A 21,571-nucleotide genomic window follows, 5' to 3' on the forward strand; every position below is an offset into this window, starting at 1 on the left:
ATTTTCTGATTTTGGTTCCATCATTTGAATCAGTCAGGAGAGTTGACAAATGCAGTTGAAAAGTGGCACCTTCTGTTCGATTACTTGACATTCATACTTAACCATCTGCAACGGGGTGTACCTATCCGCACCTGCCCCGAAAGGGTTAACTCTGCTTTGTAGGCTGAGGAAGCCCCACCCTTTCAACCCTGCTGGGCATGTTCAGCCAGGAGGCAACATATAAAAGGTAGCAGCCCAGTTCAGTCTGGAGAGGCTGCTGAGGGGGAAGGACGCTGGCTTCAAGCTCCCTGCAGGGAGTTGCTACAAGCCCCGACTACGGGACTATGGCTCATCGAGTTCCTAACTGGAGACTCCAAGCTGCCCGACGAGCCCAGAGAAGGGATGGCATCGGTGGGAGTCCGGCCATTTGAGGATCCCAGAGACCTGGGGGAACTGGAGAGTTTCGATGAGGGGGAAAGGGTAAGAAGAGGCCCAAGGGACTCAAACTCTTTGCCAGTGAGTGAACCAGGGGACTGGTCAGTGTGTTTCAGGAGGATCCCTGCAGACTTGGTGGTGAGCACCCCCACTACCGCCAGGGCCCTGGGCTGGGGCTCAGAGGAGCAGAGAGGGCCTGAGTCCACTTACCTGGGGCGCCACACACCCCCAATGGGCCAACAGGCCACACAATCTCACAGAGGTGGGCTACTTTACTGACTCTGGCCATTGGGCCACGCCACCCTGGCGGGCAGGGCCGCTCACTGACTGTGGCCATTGAGCCACGCTGCCCCGGCGGGAAGGGCCACTCACTGACTCTGGCCATTGGGCCACGCTGCCCTGACGACAAGGGCTGCTCACTGACTCTGGCCAGTAGGCCACACTGCTCTGTTCAGTCACTCAGACCCTAAAAAGTCCAAAAGTATTCTGAGTCCAGACCATATATAGGCTCTTTCTGCAAGAGGCATTCCTTCTTGAATGAGAAGAGGGAAAGGATTTACCAAGCAGCAGAGTGATATTTTCTCCACATTTTCAATAAGGCATTGTAGAATACCCTCTTTTATTGCAATGGATGCAGGGCACACAGAGTCCTTTAGTGTATCAAGCAAACATAGAGCCTTATGATTCTCCACTCATTTACGCTGATGTAAATGTGGGGTAACTTCATTGAGTTAAGCTGGTATAGCAGAGTGGAGAATTGGATTCATAGTTTTTTTCCTTGACATTTTTCTAAATAATGCTTGCTCCTCCTGACATTGATGTCCAGTTACGATTATTTTTCTAATAGAGGGCTCCTGTACAAATCCCATTAGTTCTGCGTTGATAAACTTATGACTGCAGAAATGTGAATTTTTACCTGTTAATTTTTGTGCATCTTCATTTCTTGAGCTTGGAGGAATTTATCCACACTGTAAAAAGAAATACTGGTTTCAACAAGTAAACTTTTTTGAGTTTCTTTTAAGTTTAGTTTATGGCATTTAAGTTTAGTTTGCAGCAAACATTTAGTTTTTGGCAATCTGGGGTGTGAATCAACCCCACACTAGCCTGCTGCACACTAACTGTTTCTGTGGACCTTCCTGACCCACACTAACAGTTCCTTAGTGCATTTTGATCTAGTGCCATTTCAAAGTGGGGTAGATCAAAGCACACTACAGAACTTTTAATGCACAGCAGCAGGGTCCATAAAGACACCTTAATGCACATCCAGCTAAGACGGAATAGACTTACATCCCAGCTTGTTGCAAACTAAATATTCATGTAGTGGAAGTTAAGATTTTACTTAACATCATATTTGCTATAGAAATATTAGTCAGGGAAGAGCATGTTGTTGCAACTGGCCTGTTACATAGAAGGCCAGACTAGATGATCTAATGGTCCATTCTGATGTTTAAAAAATCCATGAAAACTATAAGAGATCTTAAATTCATATATTACCAGGCCAGATAGAACCATTGTGCTGCGGTATAACACAGGTCATGGACATTTCCGGAAATAATTTCTAGAGCATATCTTTTAGCAAAACATCCAGTTGGTGATTGAGAATCCAATGTGATGTTCCAGTGATTAATTACTCTCCTTTTTAAAAATGTACACCTTATTTCAAGTCTGAATTTGTCTAGCTTCAACTTCCAGACATTGGATCATGTTATACCTTTTTCTGCTAGACTGAAGAGCCCATTATTAAATATTTGTTCTCCGTGTAGGCACATCAAACTGTAATCAAGTCACCCCTTGACCTTCTCTCTGTTAAGCTAAACAGAGTTCCATGACACTATTATTGTAAAGCATGTTTTCTGAGGGTGTAATCATTCTTGTGGCTCTTCTCTGAACCCTCTCCAATTTATCAACATCCTTCTAGAATTGTGGACACCAGAACTCAACACGGTGTTCCAGCATCAGTCACACCATGTGAAATACAGAGGTAAAATAACCTCACTGCTCCTACTTGAGATTCCCCTGTTTATGCATTCAAGGCTTAAAGTCAAGTGCAATATCCTACCTGTCAGCCAATATAAGGAAGTCTTCTGTGGTGTTGAACTGAAAAAGCTAAGAACAAATTAAAATGTAAGAATTCTCATTTGTAAAGTCAGCATAAGAGACTGAATGAATAGTTTTTACATAATTTTAATATAAAATTCAGCTACTTTAACTAGTTTTTTGCATAGCAAAATATAGATATAGCAGATAGAAGTAATAGCAACATCTGTCTCTATCACTGGTGTGGCATGGTATAAAAAGGATTTTATAATGGCATTAAGAATTGCCAAATTCTCAATCCTGCTAGTAGATATCCAGGTATGCATTAAAGAGCATTCAGCAACCTCTGCTATTTTGCATGTGTGCACAAACATAATAGTTTATTTTATAAACTACACAGTGATGCACATCTGTACATATAAGTGAAGAATCTATAGTGCTTTTTTTCCAGATAAAATCTGAACAGGAAATGTAGGCTGGTTGGTCCTTTTTACTTTATTGCAAGAGATTTACCTACTGTATTATCAAAAAAAAAAAAAGCAGTTGTAGAAAAATCATTCAGGTGAAAATCCACATGGGTAGTTAAGCTGCATAGCTTGGTAAGTGGCAGAAGTTCTCAATTTTTTTCATCCCCTCATTCAATTGCATGGAATAGATCCTATCTAGATGCACTCCACCTCCTGCCAGTTTTCACCGCTAGTCCCAGGAGGTGCCAGGCACACTGCACTTCAAAGAAGTCACCGTGCAGTAATGTGATGTTCCTGGCATATGAAAAAGATAAGCTGATTGCAAATGTACTTCAATAGAAAACCACAGGACAGGGAATATGAACTAGCTGGTGTCCCTCTTCTCTCCCTGCCACCTGTGAGAGTGAAAGTGGGTTTCTTTAAGTTGCTAGACCAAGTAATTTTATCCAAGAAAGGTTTGACATGTCTAGAGAAATAATGTCTAGAGAAAAAAGAAATGGTGGGTCAGCTCATAATAAACTCAATCTCTGAATGCCATTTTAGGAATGTGACTCCTGCTATATCTGGCATATGGGGCTCTTAGGGGACACCCTGGTTAAAAACTAGCAAGTCATTACAATAATTAACTGTGGAACCACAAAAAACAGAACATGAATGATAAATAATGCTTACTTAAATTGCAATCTCTTCTGTATGTGACTCTGTGGAAAGCTTTTGACAGAGATTACACCTTTAAGATTGGGCCTGCCTCTGGTAGAAGCACTCTTTTCTCTTTGGAAGTTAAGACCAAAGTATATTATTTGCCAAAATTAGTAGAGTCCAGTCTTAGTGTATCTTGAGTAACTAAAACAGTTTATAGAGCAACAAAATAATTTTGTTTAAGGGTAGGTGAATTCTTGTTGGTTTACCATATATCACCTAAATAGTTTATAAATGGGCAAAGGTGAGTAAAAATTAATGAATATTAAGAACTTTAATCTGAATTAAATCCCATTAGTTCTCTGTTTACCAATATTAGACCTAACTAGGATTACCTGGTCTAATCCTCAACCATTTGGTGTTTTAGCAGGAGAAGTTGTTAATATCTTAAATTAAAATAGCATTTCAATATCCCATTAAATTTATTACAAGAAAATTCAGATCTAATTCCTTGGCAATGCTATGGATAATTTCCATCTCACCAATTCATGTTGAAGACCTGGGGATGTTTCTGAACTGGAGGGTTGCTTCTTCTTGATGCTGCTCAGTGACTGTTCTTTTATTGGCTGTCTTAATTTGGCAGTTGCTGTTTGCTTGCCAGATGAACTGTGATGATCTGCTGTAAAGTTGAGGATGGGAGCAAAGTGCACACTGCTTGTTTACTACAGAGATTTTATACTCTTCTTTGATAATTTTGCTGGTGGTGCAAGACATACCTATTTTTTAGGGCTTGGCTGGATTTAAATTAGTTGTTTTCATTCTTATGTTCACTCAATATCTTCATGCGGTATCCTTAGGAGCTTATTTTATGTAATCCATTAATGCATATGCATTAGGGTTATAACTTTACCTGAATTTGATAATTTCCTGCCACAGAGACAAAAGCAGTTTAACTATCAGAACATTTTTAAAGTTAAGAGTTTTAATTCTTTCCTTTATTTAGTCCATTTTCTGAGCTATTTCTTCAGTTTTATTAGTATTTAATATAAATTGAATTTCTGTTTTCAAAAAGTCCAAGCATTCCTGTTCTCTATATAAAAGCTTTTAGTTCTTATAATAGTCTTTTAAACTTACTTAATTCTTAGAGAGTCTTCAGACTAGAATAGTCTTTAAATAAGTCATTGTCTTTTCTTAACAGTCTTGGAGATGCGATTCTCTTTCTGAGTTGGGTGAAGGAGTTGCTTAAGCATTGTCAAAATAACTAATTATTTTCCCAATTATTATAAATATTCTATACTTACATGGCTTCTTGTAGTTAGCAACCAGTTAGCATGGTTATTAGATTCCAAGTTGGTACATACTGCTTTTTATTATTTATATATCATTAGAAGCTATGATACAAAATATTTGCAAATACACCTCTACCCCGATATAACGCTGTCCTCGGGAGCCAAAAAATCTTACCGCGTTATAGTGAAACCGCGTTATATCGAACTTGCTTTGATCTGCTGGAGTGCGCAGCCCCGCCCCCTCAGAGCACTGCTTTACCGCGTTATATTCGAATTCATGTTATATCGGGTCGCATTATATCGGGATAGAGGTGTATACATTTCAAAATAAGCTTAGCCATTTAAGTATTTAAGAAATAAAAAAAGAGGGTTGTACCAAATGAGTTAGGGCTTGTCTTCATGATGTGTGGACCTGCACTAGAGGGATATAAATTCAAGTTTGCACTAGTGTGTTGCACAGTAATTGGCCTGTGTGGATCTGCTGGCGTGCACTAAATGGTCCCTAGTGCACGTTAACGTAGTCCCATTTCAAACAGTGCTACATTAAAGCACACCAGGAAATTTTAGTGTGTACTAGAATTCACAGCCCTCTATTGCACCACTCACTGTGTAGGCAAGCCTCAGCTAAGAGGAACCAACATTTTCAACCATAATTGTTTTCTTAATTTGAAGAATGAAAACTTTAGAGTGTTTGTAAAATAAATGTATTTCAATATGAATTTTGTGGGTGTTTTAACTGATGCTTTTTCTTGCAAAACGGAGGAGGGTCTAAAGAAAAAGCCCACTTCTGTGTCTTAGTTTATAGCTCTGATAACACATCCCTATATTTCTCTTTAGAATAACCTGAACAAAAAAAATCTTTTTTTTTACGCTACCAGGTCTTTCTCTAAAACATAAAACTCTTTAAAAAATTTGTTTTCTTGAGACAAAGATCATGTCTAAACCAGACTAGTGGGTCTTGTAGAAAGGGAAGTGTCCTGTTCTTTGAGAATATGCTCTTTTGCCCTTTGACCAAAATTGCCCTTGGATTTATAACCTGCCATTTATGGCATTTACAACTTGCAATTAAAATTTCTATTAAATATCTTATGCGAAGCACAAATTGCAATAACAGTACATCTTTTACAACATAATGTTAAAGTATAACATTAAAACAAAATAGGAGATATAAAAGCTGTATTCTTCTTTGTATGGCTGATGTAAATGTAGAGCAACAACTATAATTTTACATTTAGATGGTTAAGCCAGATAATTGTGTCTGGAATAGCAGAGTCTATTGCTGTGATGTCCCCTTCATATTTGTGAATCGGGCATTGAGTTGTTATATGTTCCATGGTCTGTTCTGGGTGATCACAGTCGCATACTGGAGACTCTTTAATTTTCCATTTGTACAGCAAGTATCCGCATCTGTCATAGTTTGTGCCGATACAGTTTAGGGCCCATGAGCTTCATGGGAGATCAAAGCCAGGGATCTTCTGCATCAGCTCTTTCATGAGGTGTTTATATGTGACTTCTTGTGAACTCCATTCAGCTTTCCAGGCTTCATCAGGGTTGAAGTTGCATTGTTGAAGGTTAAATGTGTGGGCCCAAAAGGGTTTACGCGACTTCAGGTGGCGGTGATGGACGTTGTTAAGGCCCTGGTGGATGGGAAGATGTTCATTTTCCATGATCCTCTGGAATTCCCAAAGGGTTGCGGCATCACGTCGAATGGAAGGGGGAGGAATGTGCAACAGCATTGGCAGCCAAGATGTTGAGGTCAAATTGAGGGTTCCAGTGATGCACCACATTGCAGAATTTAGTTGGATATCAACAAGTCAATTATGGCTACTTCCGGTCCATAACTGTGCACAGTACTCAATTACAGAGTATATAAGCCTCATCGCTGATGTCCATAACACTGGGATGCTGATGCTTTTAAACTTGTTCTTGCCAGTTTCTGGACTGTGTTGACCCTTGTCTTCATCTTGACAGCTATCTTCTTCAGATGGTTGTGGAAGGTTAGTGTGCAATCCAACTTTAGTCTGAGTTAGGTTGGAGTGGTATCATGTCGCACAGTGTTGCCAAAGGTAACTTTCAGGGTGCGCTTAGCATTCTTGTTATCAAGATGGAATGAAGTGACTGTTGTTTTGTGAGGATTTGGCTTGAGCCTCCATTTCCAGAAATATTCCTCCCTGGTTTGTAGGTCCCTGTTCAGGGTGGACTTGATGTCACAAAAGGTGGCTGCTTGTGTTGCCAGGGCAAGGTCATCCACATATTCAAATTTGCTTGGAGGCATGTCACTCTTGTAAACATTGAAAAGCATCAGCGTGAGTACTGAGCCTTGTGGCAGTCCATTGTTGAGGAACCAGAGCGAACTGACTTCATTGCCCAGGTGGACACGTAGCCACCTATTGCTCAGCATCGTCCATAGTAGGTGTAGTGTGTTGTGGCAAGGGATGATCCTTGTGAGCTTTAGCATCAGGCTTTTAATCCAGACTCTATTGTGGGCCAATGACAGGTCTACAAAGTCTGTGCTGATCTTAAATTTCTTCTGGAATCAGGCCTTAGTATGTGTTACAATGGCCAAAACATGGTCGCAACAGCAGCATTTAGGCCGGAATCCCACTTGTTCTTTGGGGATTACTGACTTGACAAGAAGATTGATTCTCTGGAGAATATGTTCCAGGAGTTTGTAGGTAATTCCTCCCATGCTGTCAAACAAGTACTTTAGTTAGTTAACACCTGCAATATACAATGTGCTACTTTTGATTGATTTGTGCCTTGTTACACTATGAACTTTCTGAAAACTTAATTTCATTAACCATGTGACCATGAATAAATGTGTAATTTCATAGCTCAGAGCTTTTTCCTTACTTGTGTAAAATGCAACTGAAAAACTATAGTCACAAAGAACTATTTTGAATTGTGCTGGTACTTGGGAGTTTTCCTTTCAATTACTCAGTGTAGATTGCTGATACATCTTAACCAGTCCTAGTATATAATGTTTGTATTGGACTTAAACTCCACTGGCTCAAGGAGTAAGGAATCCAGAGGTTCTTTCTATATGTGCTTCTTTTTAAATGAGTTGGCCCATAAATGGTTTTATTTCCAGTACTAGTTTATTGTAGGAAAAACTACGTTAGCTTAGGTGTACAGAATAAGTAAAATACTTAGTTTCAGGATAGGTCATTTAAACAGCTACTATTCCATGGTAGTAAAGAAAAGTCAAATTCCTAGCCATTCTTTTTGAACAGCCTACTTGTAAATCTCAGTTGCCAGTTGAGTTGACTATCTAAAACAGCTTTATATTTTGAATCCTATACATAGTGTTCTCAGTTCGTAAAAATCTACAATGACAAGACCAATGGTTAGAGTAAGGAACATGCAGCTACCACTTACACCTATGCAACTGTTCTTTCAATTGTTTTTATGCCATTGCAGAAACTCTTTGACAAATTGTCATTCCTGAGAAACAAGTCCATTCCTGAGAAAGCTCTTTCAACCCAGCTCACACCAAAAAAATGCTTATTGTCAGTTACATTGAGCAGTACTAAAGGAAAAAGATATAATTTTCAGTTTCTTCAACTTGTAGTAATCAACTAATTTTGACAAATGGTACTTTCCAAACAAATAAAATGTTAGGTCCTTAATCCAAAGTGCTTAGATTTAACATAGCAAAAACAAAAGCAGTATGGAGGGGATGTGAGAGGATGAAGGTTACAACAATGAAAGTTCATGAGACTAGTTGAATTTTGTATGTACATCCCTAGTTCTTAGGATTTTTTAAATATAAATTAATATACTACATTGATGTACATTTTAAAGAATGAAGACCAGGGTAGGAGATTTAAAAATATATATATTTTAAAAAATCACTCGGGACACTAGTGAGTGAAACGTTGTTCCACATATATATTACTTCATTTTTATAAGACTACTTTGTGCTATTGTATGGGCTCATAATCCACACGGGACCAACTATGAAATTTATGCATTATGGTGTGACAGATAAATAACAGAGGCCAAGATCATACCCTCGCATGTTAAAACCAAAAGGAGAAGTCGCTATGGAAGAAAATCTCCATGGGGATGCTTCTGCAGAGTTCTCCTTTTGGGGGGAGAACAGGGTTTACCTATCATGAAAATGACAGAACCCTAAACTTGGCAGAATCCCAAGGATCTTTGTGCTTTCCTACACCTTTGCATTGACTTTAACTCTGATGTATCCCTGGTAGCCTGGCTCATCACACTACCAGTGCCTCCCTCTGACCATAGTGCCCCCAGGTGGAGTGGATTCATCAGAAGTAATACAGCCTGGAGAGTGTACTACGTTCTTTGGAGATTCCACATTGGGTATAGGAGAGATGATGTGCATCTCTTCTGCATCCTCCCTCAGTATAGCCCCTATATCTGGTGAGACTTCTGAAGGGAAAGATGCTTCTGTGAAGGTGACTGAGGCCTAATTTCTAAATAATATGAGGGAGAGCTTCACACAGAAGGTTCCCTCTGTGTGTTGATCTAGGGCACATGATCTGGATCAGGTAATTTAGCTAAACAGATTCCTGAGCAAATAATTAATTGTTTCCCTGTATCTCTAAATAAAGTCTGTCTATAAAGTGGAATAAAACTGCGAGTCTCTGTGTGTAAACTATCATATGTAGTGCCTTATGTATTAACTTGTAAAATAACCCCTAGCTGCAGGCTGTTTTAATGATGAATGCTTTTTCTTTTGGGGGGCCTAGCATAGACCCTCAGCATTACTTTTTTAAGCAATTGAATTGCAAAGTATAGTTTGTCATATTAGTCTGTTTGTATACAGGTTTTCTGCTGTTATAATTTTGGTCTTTTTTGTTGTTCTTTCAGATATGCTTCCTCGGTAAAAGATGGCTCCCAGTATTTTATTCTTCTCATTATTACAGATGGGGTTATTTCAGACATGGCTCAAACAAAGGAATCAATAGTTAACGTAAGTTCTATTTAAACTTGGATTTCTATATTTTATAAGCAGTATATTTCCTGGTCTTAATATTTTGGACTGTAAACTCTCTTCTTTCCGAATAATAAAAATTGCCAGGCATAGAGGCCAAATAAAACTAACTGTGAAATTTTAACCAGCTTTATCAAATCAGTGCTCTGAGGAACTTGTGGTCTTCTAGCTGATACTAATATTGATTGTGCAATCTAGAATTAAGTGACTTCTCAGTCCTCTTTATGTCAGATGGTCTTTGGAATGGATATTCCCCATCTCCATGTCCCTTCTGGTCTTACAATCTATGAAAGAAAACCAGATCTTTACTATAAGCCTGGGCTCAGGATGAACCCTCAGGAAAAACTCCTTTCCAGAATTATTTGCCTCCGAGTGTCATGTACTGCAGACTCCAGGTCTCCTTTTGTAGCATAGCTTTCACATGTTTTTGTAAATATTTTTAACTAAAGTCAGTTTCTTCATTGGTTTTGAAGTTTTTCTTCTCAAAACTGCTAAACTTAAAATTTATTTTGACTTTCTGAGACCTGATGTGTGGGCAAGGTCTAAATCAACGCAGATGAAATTCCCTTTGCTAAGATAAGGGCAGAATAAGTGGCCTGGAACCAGGTGTATGTTTTTCAAAACCCCTCTGCTTCTCCCCCGGACATGGGACACCTATTGCTACAGCTTCCAGAACAAGCAGGAAAGTTTCCGTGGAATCTCCTAAACCTCAGGGCAAGACAAGTTTCCCCCATAGCAACCAGGAGGATGAAATTCCTGCTCTCAGCTAGCACAGAGGCAAGGTATATGCTGAGATGGTTTAAAAGGCCACAGACCAAGCCCCTTCTCACTAGCGGTTTTACCTGCAAGTCCTCATCTGCCTTGAAAGGTGCTAGCTCCTGTGACCTTTCTGAAATTAATAAGTCAGTTGTCTCCAATACCTGCAGCCCACTCCTCATTCTGTGTGACTGATTTGCTATACGTTCAAAAATGCCAAAGATGTGTCTTGGGGGCAACTATGGCTCCATTTGAAAAAAGTATGACAGATTTCTGTTACCAATCTGCCCGAGGCGTCAGGTGATCAGGCTGAGGCCACAGGATCGTTAGGGGAGGAGATGACGGAGCACACCAAGTGACTGAATTTTAAAGCTTTATTAATAAAATAACAATGGAGAGTTCTGGGGGTTCCCCACGTCACTCAGAGGAAGGAAGAAAGCGTTAGTGCCCCAGGCCCTAACCCACTTTCATACTCGCACACGCACTACCCAGGCCTGGCGAAGCCTGGGTGTAATGTACGAAGAAGGGGGGGAAGAGGTGGACGGGAGTTCTGTCCTGTGCACAGGTCGTCCAGGGTCCGCTGTTGATCTCCGATTTGCTTCAGCTCTCAGAAGGGTTTTAAGTCCTGGGGGTCTTTTGGGGGTGTTTTGTTCAGGGACCTCTGTCCCCCTTGCTCTTTGTACCAGTCCAAACCAGCTTTCTGCGGCGTCCTCAGTTTTCCCAAAACATCAGGGACATGGGACTCTGTTTTCGCCCTCGCTGGCCTTCACTGTCTCACCAGTTTTGCAATGCCCTGGCCAGCTGACCCCCCTTTTCCCATGGTTGGTGGGGGTTGGGTAAGAAACAGATGTGGCTGCATAGAGTCTGTTCGAGCACTGTGACCTTGCACTGGAGCCCGCGTCTTATCTTCGGGCTGAGTTGAGAGCTTAAGCATTGAGTTAACCCATTCTCTTCTCCCTTCCTCCCCCTTCGGCCTCTCGCAAACTGCAAAGGAATCTTCCAATCCACACTCATACCTTTAACCCTTTAACCCTTCCCAAAATGGCTTGCGATGCTTGCAACAGCGTTAGCAACATACAATGCTGATCTGCCTCCCCAGGGGACCCCCTGAGGAAGGGGGCCACTGGGTTGTGACAAAAGTGGAATTGCTGTCTAACATCTGATTATCCTTCCAAATATTTTGTTGATAAGCTCTTTGGGGAATACTGAAACAAAGTTGTCACTGACGCTTTGGAGAACGAATTAATCCCTCCCTCCTTCCAGTGAGAGAATCTCCAAAGTACCGTATCTCAGCAGGTGGTTCCATTTGATCCCCCTGTTCCTCCAGGTTCCAGCATAGATTACACAGAAGTTGTACATTGCTGCCTTTCCTGAGAGTTGGAGAGGATGGGATTCTCTCGAAAAACCATCTACCCCCAAAGCATCTCTTGTTTTGGGTTTTCCAAGACTGGAAAGATCCCCCTGCCCAGTCCCCCCCCTCCCCCACCCCCAAAAAGACTTCAGGGTGGGCCCTCATCTGGGAGTGAGCTACTTCAGAAAACAAATACTTGAGACAATCGAGGAAGGATATTCAATATAACTCACTTGTTGTCCTAGGGACAAGTTTATCCTTTACTCTAAATAAACCAACACTATGAGAACCTTCGAAGCATCAGAAGATGAAGGGTACAGTAGACCATCTCCTACATACTGGAATAATAGGAACCAGTTCTGTGGAGAGCCAAATATTTTGTAAAGGGTACAAGATTCTTTTTCTTGCAAAGGGAATTGTAGCATTCAACCCATTCAACAAATCCATACAGAGATCAAGATTCCAGGTGGAAATACAGTAGAATTTCAGAGTTATGAATACCTTAGGAATGGAGGTTGTTCATAACTCTGAAATGTTCGTAACTCTTATTGTTATGGTTGTTCTTTCAAAAGTTTACAACTGAATGACTTAATACAGCTTTGAAACTTTACTATACAGAAGAAAAATGCTGCTTTAACCATCTTAATTTAAATGAAACAAGCAAAGAAACAGTTTCCTAACCTTGTTAAATCTTTTTTTAAACTTTCCATTTGTTTTTTTTAGTAGTTTACTTTTAATGCAGTAGCGTACTGTATTTGCTTTCTGGGGGTGGAGGGGAGGTCCCTCTGCTGCTGCCTGATTGCATAGTTCTGGCTCCAAATGAGGTGTATGGTTGATGGGTCAGTTTGTAACTCTGAGGTTCTACTGTACTGAAATCCGTCATTACAGCATCATCTTCCCAAAGCTTCAGAATATGAAAATAAATCTCCTGGAGATCTACTGAACATATGATGAGGAGGAGTCATCATCCAAAGATACTTTAGATTCTGCTAGCGTAAGAAACATTTTTAATACCAAATATTCTTTTTTTATTTTTTTTTTTTGACACATTTCGACTTGGGTATTCACAAATGCTATATCATCCTTCCCTTCAAGTGAAAGATATATGTCTACTCTTGTCAGGATGACCTTCTCATTATGTCCAGGGCCCAGTAGCCACTGTTAAATCATTCAGAAACATGGCTTTGGAAAGATCAATTACAGTCTTCAAAGAACTCCAGTATGTAAGTTATATCCAAGACAATATCTATTTCAGAAAAGAGAGAAAAGAATATGGTGTCTCATTTACCAAACATTAGCACACCTCTACCAAGATAAAATATTTGACTCAGTTCCTGGGCAAGTTGATCTCATAAGTGGATACCCAGCAAAGTTATGGTTTCACTTCCAGCCAGCAACTGAAGTAAATCAATATATAAAGATCTTGGTCCAGATCCAGTACTAGAATCTTTTGGTAAATTCATTCTAAATATTATTAAAGAGATACCTGATGTCAGGTTCAGAGAGGCTGGTCCTCAGCACAGATACCAGAACTCAAGTAGGGAGAACATATCTGGATTTTTATGTGACTTTTATATGATGAGGGTGTGAATATGGCCCAAAGAAGGTGACATGGACTATGACCTGTCTCGTGACGGAAAGCAGAAGATTCTGGAGCCACTGGTTAGGTAAGTGGTGTAGTCCAGAAAGTTTTGGTTTTGTGGAACATTGGTCCACCTCTTATAGGGAAAGGGGTTGGATGGCTTCCACCTCACTAGAAGGGGGACCAATCTCCTCAGGACAGGCTGGCTAGAATAGTCATGAGGGCGCAAAACTAATATCAAAAGCGGAGGGTAAAAAGAGGGTAGGTATGAACACTCAGCACAAAATCGAGATGTTAAGAACAACATTAATCAAGAAAAAAAGGACATGAAGAGAAGAAATTCTTGAATTACCCATACACCAGTGCAAGGAGCCTGGGTAACAAACAAGAGGAATTGGAGTCATACATTTATGAGAATAAATTCGATCTAGTTAGTATTACTGAAACCTGGTATTGGATCCTTGTTATTGGAATGTTAAAATCAATTATTATAACCTATTTAGGAAGGATCAAGTGGGCTAAACGGGAGTCGGGGTGGCACTCTATGTCAAAAATGGTATTACCTGTTTCTCACTCATTGATAACTCAGAAGAAAATGATCTTAAATGTGTATGGATCAATGTCAAAATAGATAAAGCATAAGATGGGGTATTAATTGGTGTCTTTTGCAGACTGCCAAATCACATTAGGGAACACGATGACCACCTCTTTACGCATTTATCTATAATGTGTAAGGAAAAAACCTGTGTGATCATGGGGGAATTCCGTTTGAGTGACACATTTTGGAAGTCTCACGCTACTAGTACTAAAACATCCTTGGACTCTGAACATAATAGATGACAATTTCCTAACTCAAGAAGTGTTACAGCCAACACAGGGAATTCTTTATTAGACCAGGTCCTAACAGATAAAGAGTAACTGATCACAAAACTAAAAATGTTAATGGTAGCTTAGGTACAAGTGATTATGACTTGATCACTTTTATAATGTCTCTCCCCACAACTACTGAAACAACTTTCTTGGTAGTTACAGGGGTCACCAGATATGAACACTAGCTCTCAGGGAGCCTTCTCCTGTATCAGATCCTTAGCCCCAAGTCCAGGAATTGCCCCTGGATGCCCTAGAGCCCACTTGCTCATCAGTGCCCTTTCAGATACCTGAACTCTTTCTCTGGCTGATGCAGCTGCATTGGTTTCCTCTCACTCTTTCAAGCTAATTCCCAGATATACTTGTTCCATTCCTCAATCCAGGCACATGACGGCCATCCTCCACTAATTTATAACTCCTCATTCATCTGAGACACTGGGTCCTCCAGTGGGTCAACATCTGAAAAAATCTTAAATTCTGTTGTCCCTCCCCCAATGTTCCCTTTAATTTTTTACATCCATGTGCGGAATGAAATTTGTTATGTGCACCTAAGGAGATGATGTGTGGCGGGAGTGAGGCCGAGAGGTTTGGAGGGGGTTCAGGGCTGGGACAGAGGGTTGGGGTGCAAGGGTGAAGGCTCTGAGGTGGGGCCAGGGATGGAGGAGTTTGGGGTGCAGGCAGGGGTGGCTCTGTTTTTTTGCTGCCCCAAGCACGGAAGTCAGGCGGCCTGCGGGCGGTCCGCGGTCACGCAGATTTGGGGGCGTTTCTGTGGGTGAATCTGCCGGTCCCGCGGATTCGGCGTACCCGCCACCGAATTACCACCGAAACCGCAAGACCGGCGGACCTCCCGCAGGCACACCCTCACAGCGACCGGCAGGCCACCCCCCGCGGCTTCCCGCCCCAGGCACGCGCTTGCTGCGCTGGTGCCTGGAGCTGCCCCTAGGTGCAGGCTTCCCCAGGGCTGCGTCGGGGAGAGAGGACTCCCCCCAGCCCTCTCTCACCACAGCAGCCCGGGGCCGGGGGAGAGGCGCCTCCCGCCAGCTGCAGCAGTTTCAGGGCCAGGGGAGAGGTGTCTCTCACTGGCCGCGGCAGATCCGGGGTCAGGGCCAGGGGAGAGGTGCCGGCTGCAGCAGCTCTGGGTGCAGGGCCGGGGGAGAGGCACCTCTCCCCCCTGCGTGGCCCTTGATAGCCTGCTGTATGGCCATGCAGCTGCGCAGCTTAGAGGGAACTTAGTCCTCCCCCTATGAGGTCTCCCTCTAACCCCCTTTTTCTCCCTCTCCTCTGGAAATGGAGGCTTGTCCACTTGGAAAACAGAAAGCAGAAAACAAGGGTGTGAAAGTACCAAACAGTCCCAAAACCACATTGATTTGTTCTCTGGGCAACTCCTTGAGCATATCCCTAAATGCTTTATTCAGCTGTCTGATAGGAGCACTTGAAAACTGATCATATTGATGGAGAGATTGGAAGGAGGGGAAGAAGATGGTTTACTGGTTTGTGCCCACAGCTGTTTCTTCCCCTTTGAGGTAAAACTGCAGGGAATGAATGACAGCTTACACCTGTAAAGCTGGGGGTTGATGGTGGGGATAGAGCACTCCTGCCTGCAGTCAAAGCCCGCCCTGTCATGGCTGCTCCATTTTCCATCTCGCGTTGGGCAGTGTGTGCGGGTGAACGAGCAAACAGAATGCCTGCAAAGAATGTTGCTGCAGAAAGAGGAGAGTTCGAATGGTTCTTTGCTCCTTTTCCAGCTCAGCCTAAAGGTTGGGAGCACAGCTCCTTCCCTCCCTCACAGCCAATAAAAGGGCTTCTTAGACCTAGAGGAATGACCTTTGGTCCATCCTGACACCAAGCTGGGCATCCTTCCAGGTTAAAAAAATCCAAACAAACCACCAAACCCAGCTCAGCTGTCACTACTCCCTAAAATGACTAAAACCAGTTATTTTGTTTCAGTAATTAATAGTTCCAGTCAAAACATGTTTTATGTTAAAACAAAGGCCTGGTCTACACTTACCCCCCAATTCGAACTAAGGTACGCAACTTCAGCTACGTGAATAACGTAGCTGAAGTCGACATACCTTAGTTCGAACTTACCGCGGTTCAGACGCGGTCCACACGCGGCAGGCAGGCTCCCCCGTCGACTCCGCGGTACTCCTCTTGTTGAGCTGGAGTACCGCAGTCGACGGCGAGCACTTCCTGGTTCGATTTATCGCGTCCAGACCAGACGCGATAAATCGAACCCGGAACTTCGATTGCCAGCCGTCGAACTACCGCGGTAGTGTAGACCTGGCCAAAGTCTACAATAATAGAACTGCTTTGCACGGTTGTGGAAATACAGCTAAATGGCTGTATCTTTAACTTGGCGTAAGTGAAATGTTGGAGATATCTGTACTTTTTATTTTTATGGAGCTATGTTAATTTTTCTGCCTGGATTCTTGAGATTAAAATCTTATTACATTTATTTAATCCATTTGTTACCTTGACAAAAATATACTGAAAATGAATTGCTATCAGATAACGCTTTTTTCATTAATTACTAAGAAATCTGTTTCTTGGTGTAATAAGACAATGAAGTTCATGAAGTCTGATCTATGTAAAGTTCAAGCAGAATATATTTTCAGTGGTTTAGGTATAAATGATGTTTTCAGGCACTGAGCATAATCTTTCTCGTTACTGGTATGTCACATGCACTCTACTTCCATGGAAAAAACTATATTAATGTAGTGTTCAAAGTTGCAACATTAAGCACTTATTCAGGAGATGCCAATGGTAAGGTTGCATTCATAAACTTCACTTCCCCCTCTTACAGGATTCATACGTGTAGCATCTTGTAGTACTGTATACTGCCTTGTGTATACCAGACAGAGTCCAGGAAAGTAATTTATATTCAAAATTATAATAAAAATTGTAGGGTATTTTATTTATTAAATATATCTGAATACATTTTATAATACAGTAACTATAGTTACACTGTGCAGTGAAAGCAGTACTATATATACTGAATGTATACTGCAGTTACAATTTAATTACACTGCAATCATATTTTTGATAGCTACAGTTAACTACTGGGCTGATATACTTATTACCCTTTAATTAAATATTTAATACATTACCCTGTAATTACTCTGTTATACTTTTTACATATATATTCCTAATACAAGACACCTCTACCCCAATATAACTCTGTCCTTGGGAGCCAAAAAATCTTACCACGTTATAGGTGAAACCCCGTTATAGCGAACTTGCTTTGATCCACCAGAGTGCACAGCCCCGCCCCCCCAGAGTGCTGCTTTACCGCGTTATATCCAAATTCGTGTTGTATCGGGGTAGAGGTGTACTATAACCAGAAGGTTAACTACCTGGATTACATGTTATAATTACACTGTAACTGCAGTCATTTCCTGGTATCTTAACTGTATACCATATTAGGTATAATTTCATTTGACATGATCTATATTATAAAAAAAAGTCCATTTCAGAGGGAGTAATTTAAGGCAAATTTGTCTGTTTTCAAGAGTTGTCTGCTGTGTTAGTATTAAATTTGTCTGTCATATTTTCTTGCTCAAGTAAATTAGCTCATGGACAGCATTCTAAAATATCAAAAGTGACAAATAGTGATGGAATATATAAAAAGAAAAGTATGTGTGTTTCAAAAACAACTTGCTTCCCTACAATTGCTATTACACCTCTACCGCGATATAACATGAATTCAGATATAACATGGTAAAGCAGTGCTTCGGGGGGCAGCGGGGCTGCGCACTCTGGCAGATCAAAGCAAGTTCGATATGACGCGATTTCACCTATAACGCAGTATAGATTTTTTTGGCTCCCGAGGACAGCGTTATATTGGGGTAGAGGTGTATGTGAAATTGTACATGTATGATTTTGGCCAATGTACAGGTTCTGCTTAGAATGACTTTAAAGATTTCAAAGTTTAGCAGTATGTCCCAGTAGGGAACAATTGTCAGTTCTGACATTTGCTTGATGGATTTTAATTGTCTTCATGCTCCAGGCAGCTAGTTCCAGAACATTTCCTTAAACTTGCAGATGTTTTGTGCTGCCATCAGGGAAAGGAAACCTAAAATATTTATGACATTGCCTTTGTGAATTTACAAATATTTTATTCACGTAAAGCTGTATATCATCTATCTGATTTTATAGAATAAAAACCTTGAAGTATCTATTCTTTTTAAAAGATTTACCTTTCACAATTTTATTTTATGTTACTCATCCTATTTTCTTTTTTCTCAATTTCCTGGCTAATTAATTTTAATTAATATTTCTTTTATGGAAGAAATGTAAAGTTTTATTTCTGAGAGGCTCCAAGAATAGAAATAATACATGTGCAAAGAAAATTAAGTTACTTGCTTCCAGATAGATATATGGTATCTTGAAATTCTGTGTACTTTACTGTGTGTTAATTAAGCATCAGGTTCTGCCATTGGATGCCCATTTGCAACTCTTATTTGCATTGATTAATAAACTGCTGTAGGAATTTTAGTTGTGCACTCTTAATGTGCCTTAATAGAGTTTGTTGCATTTAATCATATTTTTTATTTTATATGAATCATAAAAAGACAAATTATGGGGAAATAACAAACCAAAACTCAAAAGAACAAAATGATCAACTTTCATACTATCTTCAGCCAAGATTTTTATATAACGTAAAGCAGACAACTTACATGTATTTTTCTTTGGTATTTTTTCCTTTCCTCCTCACAATATAAGGAGCTGTACATGTTTTTAATCCAATTATCTTTCAAGTCCAGCATAATATTTGCAGATTATACTGTGTATTAAATCTGTTTTCTTCCTGTTTTGAAGGCATCAAAGCTTCCAATGTCAATAATTATAGTAGGAGTTGGACCAGCAGAGTTTGATGGTAAGTGTTCTGGTATCCTGTTTTTCCTAAATTGCTTAGCCCTTCTATTTCAATAATATAATGGCTCTTCAGATAAATTCTGTGCTTTTTAAAGAACAGCATAATATAGAACAAGCTATGAACAATGTTGACGTTTCCAGCTGACTTGATGATTGATAGCTCAACATGCTTACAAGCCTGCATGTGGAGTTATTTTGCCCCTAAGGACACCTGTTCAGTTCACAAAACCATATATGGGCTCTTCATTTATAATGCTCCACAAGCTGTTATGTAAAAAGAGAAAAGCAGAGAAGTGGGTAGGATATGCTCAAGAAGTTTTGCTGAACAGATACTTAGTTATTTGTGCAGTTTCAGATGGCTGGTAGTATTGACTGTATGCTTGATCCTTCTAACTGCAGTAACCAAATAAATAAAAGAACTCTGAGTAAATTTAAGATATTATCTAGATTATATTTAATTTTCATATAATAAATGCGGTTATATTATTGTCTCTTGATTTGGCAATAGCATCGTTTAGCAACAGTGTTGGGAGAATAGTACAGTGTGAACAAAAAAGTACCAACATTTTAAAATTCTTCCAAACTTTAGAGCAGAATCCTGACCCTCGATCCCCCGACAGGTACAGAAAACCCTAAATGCACCCAAGCAACATCCAAGCTGTAGAGAGGCCACCTGAGTGGGCCTGCACTCCCCCAGCATTCTACAAAGCTATATTCTGTGGCAGGTATCAGCACTTCAACATAGAGCTCACAGGGAAGAGCAAGAAGTGTCAAGTTGGTCTACAGACATGAGACCTATTGAACATCATCCCTTGACTCCTTAGAGAGGTGGAGAATGGGGGCTACAGTTACTACTGCATCCCTGAGGTTGCAGTTGTAGCTCCAGAAAATGTTGACCTATATTTAGGCTTAGCAGAACTCGATTGTTACTTTTTTTTGTATAATTTTAACAGATAATATCAATGTTTGTTTTTAAGCATTTTTTTTCCTGTTATATCAGTTATATTTTCACTGTTGCATAGAATTATGGGGTTTATGCATTTTTTTTTCTTGTTTTATCTATTTGAATTTTCAGACTTGCAGTAAATTAGAGGATGGTCAGACAAATGGTTGCGGTCAGGCAATAATTATTCAATGACAGTAGATGTTGAGATTCAAAAAGTTAAAGCTTTATAACCATTAAAATACAAATTGTCAATATCAGATATCAAAATATGCAAAGTAAACATCCTTAAATCAAATGTTAATATGTTCTCAAGCAACATTTTTCTTTACCTATCTGTAAATTTTGATTATTATCAATGGAAGTATTATTTTTATTTGGTTTGTGTGTGTGTGTGTGTGATGAAATTGACATTTATCTATTAAAACAACCTAGACCTTCCATGCCTGCCCATATTTGTATAAAATGGATATGTTTTCATTTGTCTTCAAGCAAAAAGAAGTCATACTTGCAATATCTACAATACATAAAAAGTATGGCAAGGTTAAAAAGTGACCATCATTAATAGAGAATAGAACTTGCAGTTCATGTACTTATAATTGTCTGTCATAGGATCAAAGTAATAGCCCTACTGGATCAGTCCAATGGTCCAGTTAGTGCCATATCTATCTTAAATTGTAACCGGTACCAGCTGCATTAGTGAAAGGTACAAGAAACTCTGAAGTGGCCAATAATGAAATAACCTGCCCATAGGAGATTTTGTCCTCAACCTTTCAATTAGAGGTTGTCTTATACCTGAGAAAGAAAAAAATAAACCTAGGACTCAGATCCAGTGATGAAACAACAGAAAAGATCACCATGAATAAAAAAACTAAAGAAATAGGGATCAGTAGGATAAGATACGTACTATCAAGTTTCACCCAAACTGAGTGTCCAGAATTAAACAAATCCATTTTTTCCTCCATGCCAATCCTGGAAACACTGATACCATCATGCCCTGCAGGAGTTGCAATCCCCATGCACCTTACAAAAGATATGGCAATGATGAATACCTGATTGTCCACATGTGAACTAACAGGAAACATTACACATTTTTATATTTTCTTTTAATCACTAATGCAAAATTTGCTATGAATCTTGAAAAGGGCTTCCTGATATTAGGTGGGGCTGGGGGTTAGACCAACTTTAAAAGGAGGATGTATTGTAGCAGAGCACTGATAGGCTATTCTGTTAGGAGAGGGAGCATCTTTCTGTCCTGAACTGGAGGAAACTAAGTATTTGTCTTCATTCAGAGTTCCTAAACATGGGGGAGGGGGAGAGTGGAAAACAAGAGACTCCTATAAATCTTCTGCTTTTAACTAGCCAGCAAATGACTCTCCAGAGCA

The 21,571-nt window shown here is 40.2% G+C and overlaps 1 protein-coding gene across 1 annotated transcript in view; it reads left to right on the forward strand.

Moving 5' to 3' along the window:
* The window catches only part of CPNE8 (copine 8), a 258,293-nt gene that overhangs the window by 218,269 nt on the left and 18,453 nt on the right, over positions 1-21,571 (forward strand). The window contains exons 18-19 of the mRNA XM_029910832.1: positions 9,689-9,791; positions 19,187-19,244. Of these exons, the coding sequence (XP_029766692.1) occupies positions 9,689-9,791; positions 19,187-19,244 (161 nt within the window). The remainder of the gene's footprint in view (positions 1-9,688; positions 9,792-19,186; positions 19,245-21,571) is intronic.

Source organism: Terrapene carolina, unplaced genomic scaffold (genome assembly GCF_002925995.2).
Source record: "Terrapene carolina triunguis isolate 2854851 unplaced genomic scaffold, T_m_triunguis-2.0 Scaffold68, whole genome shotgun sequence".
Taxonomy (NCBI): domain Eukaryota; kingdom Metazoa; phylum Chordata; order Testudines; family Emydidae; genus Terrapene; species Terrapene triunguis.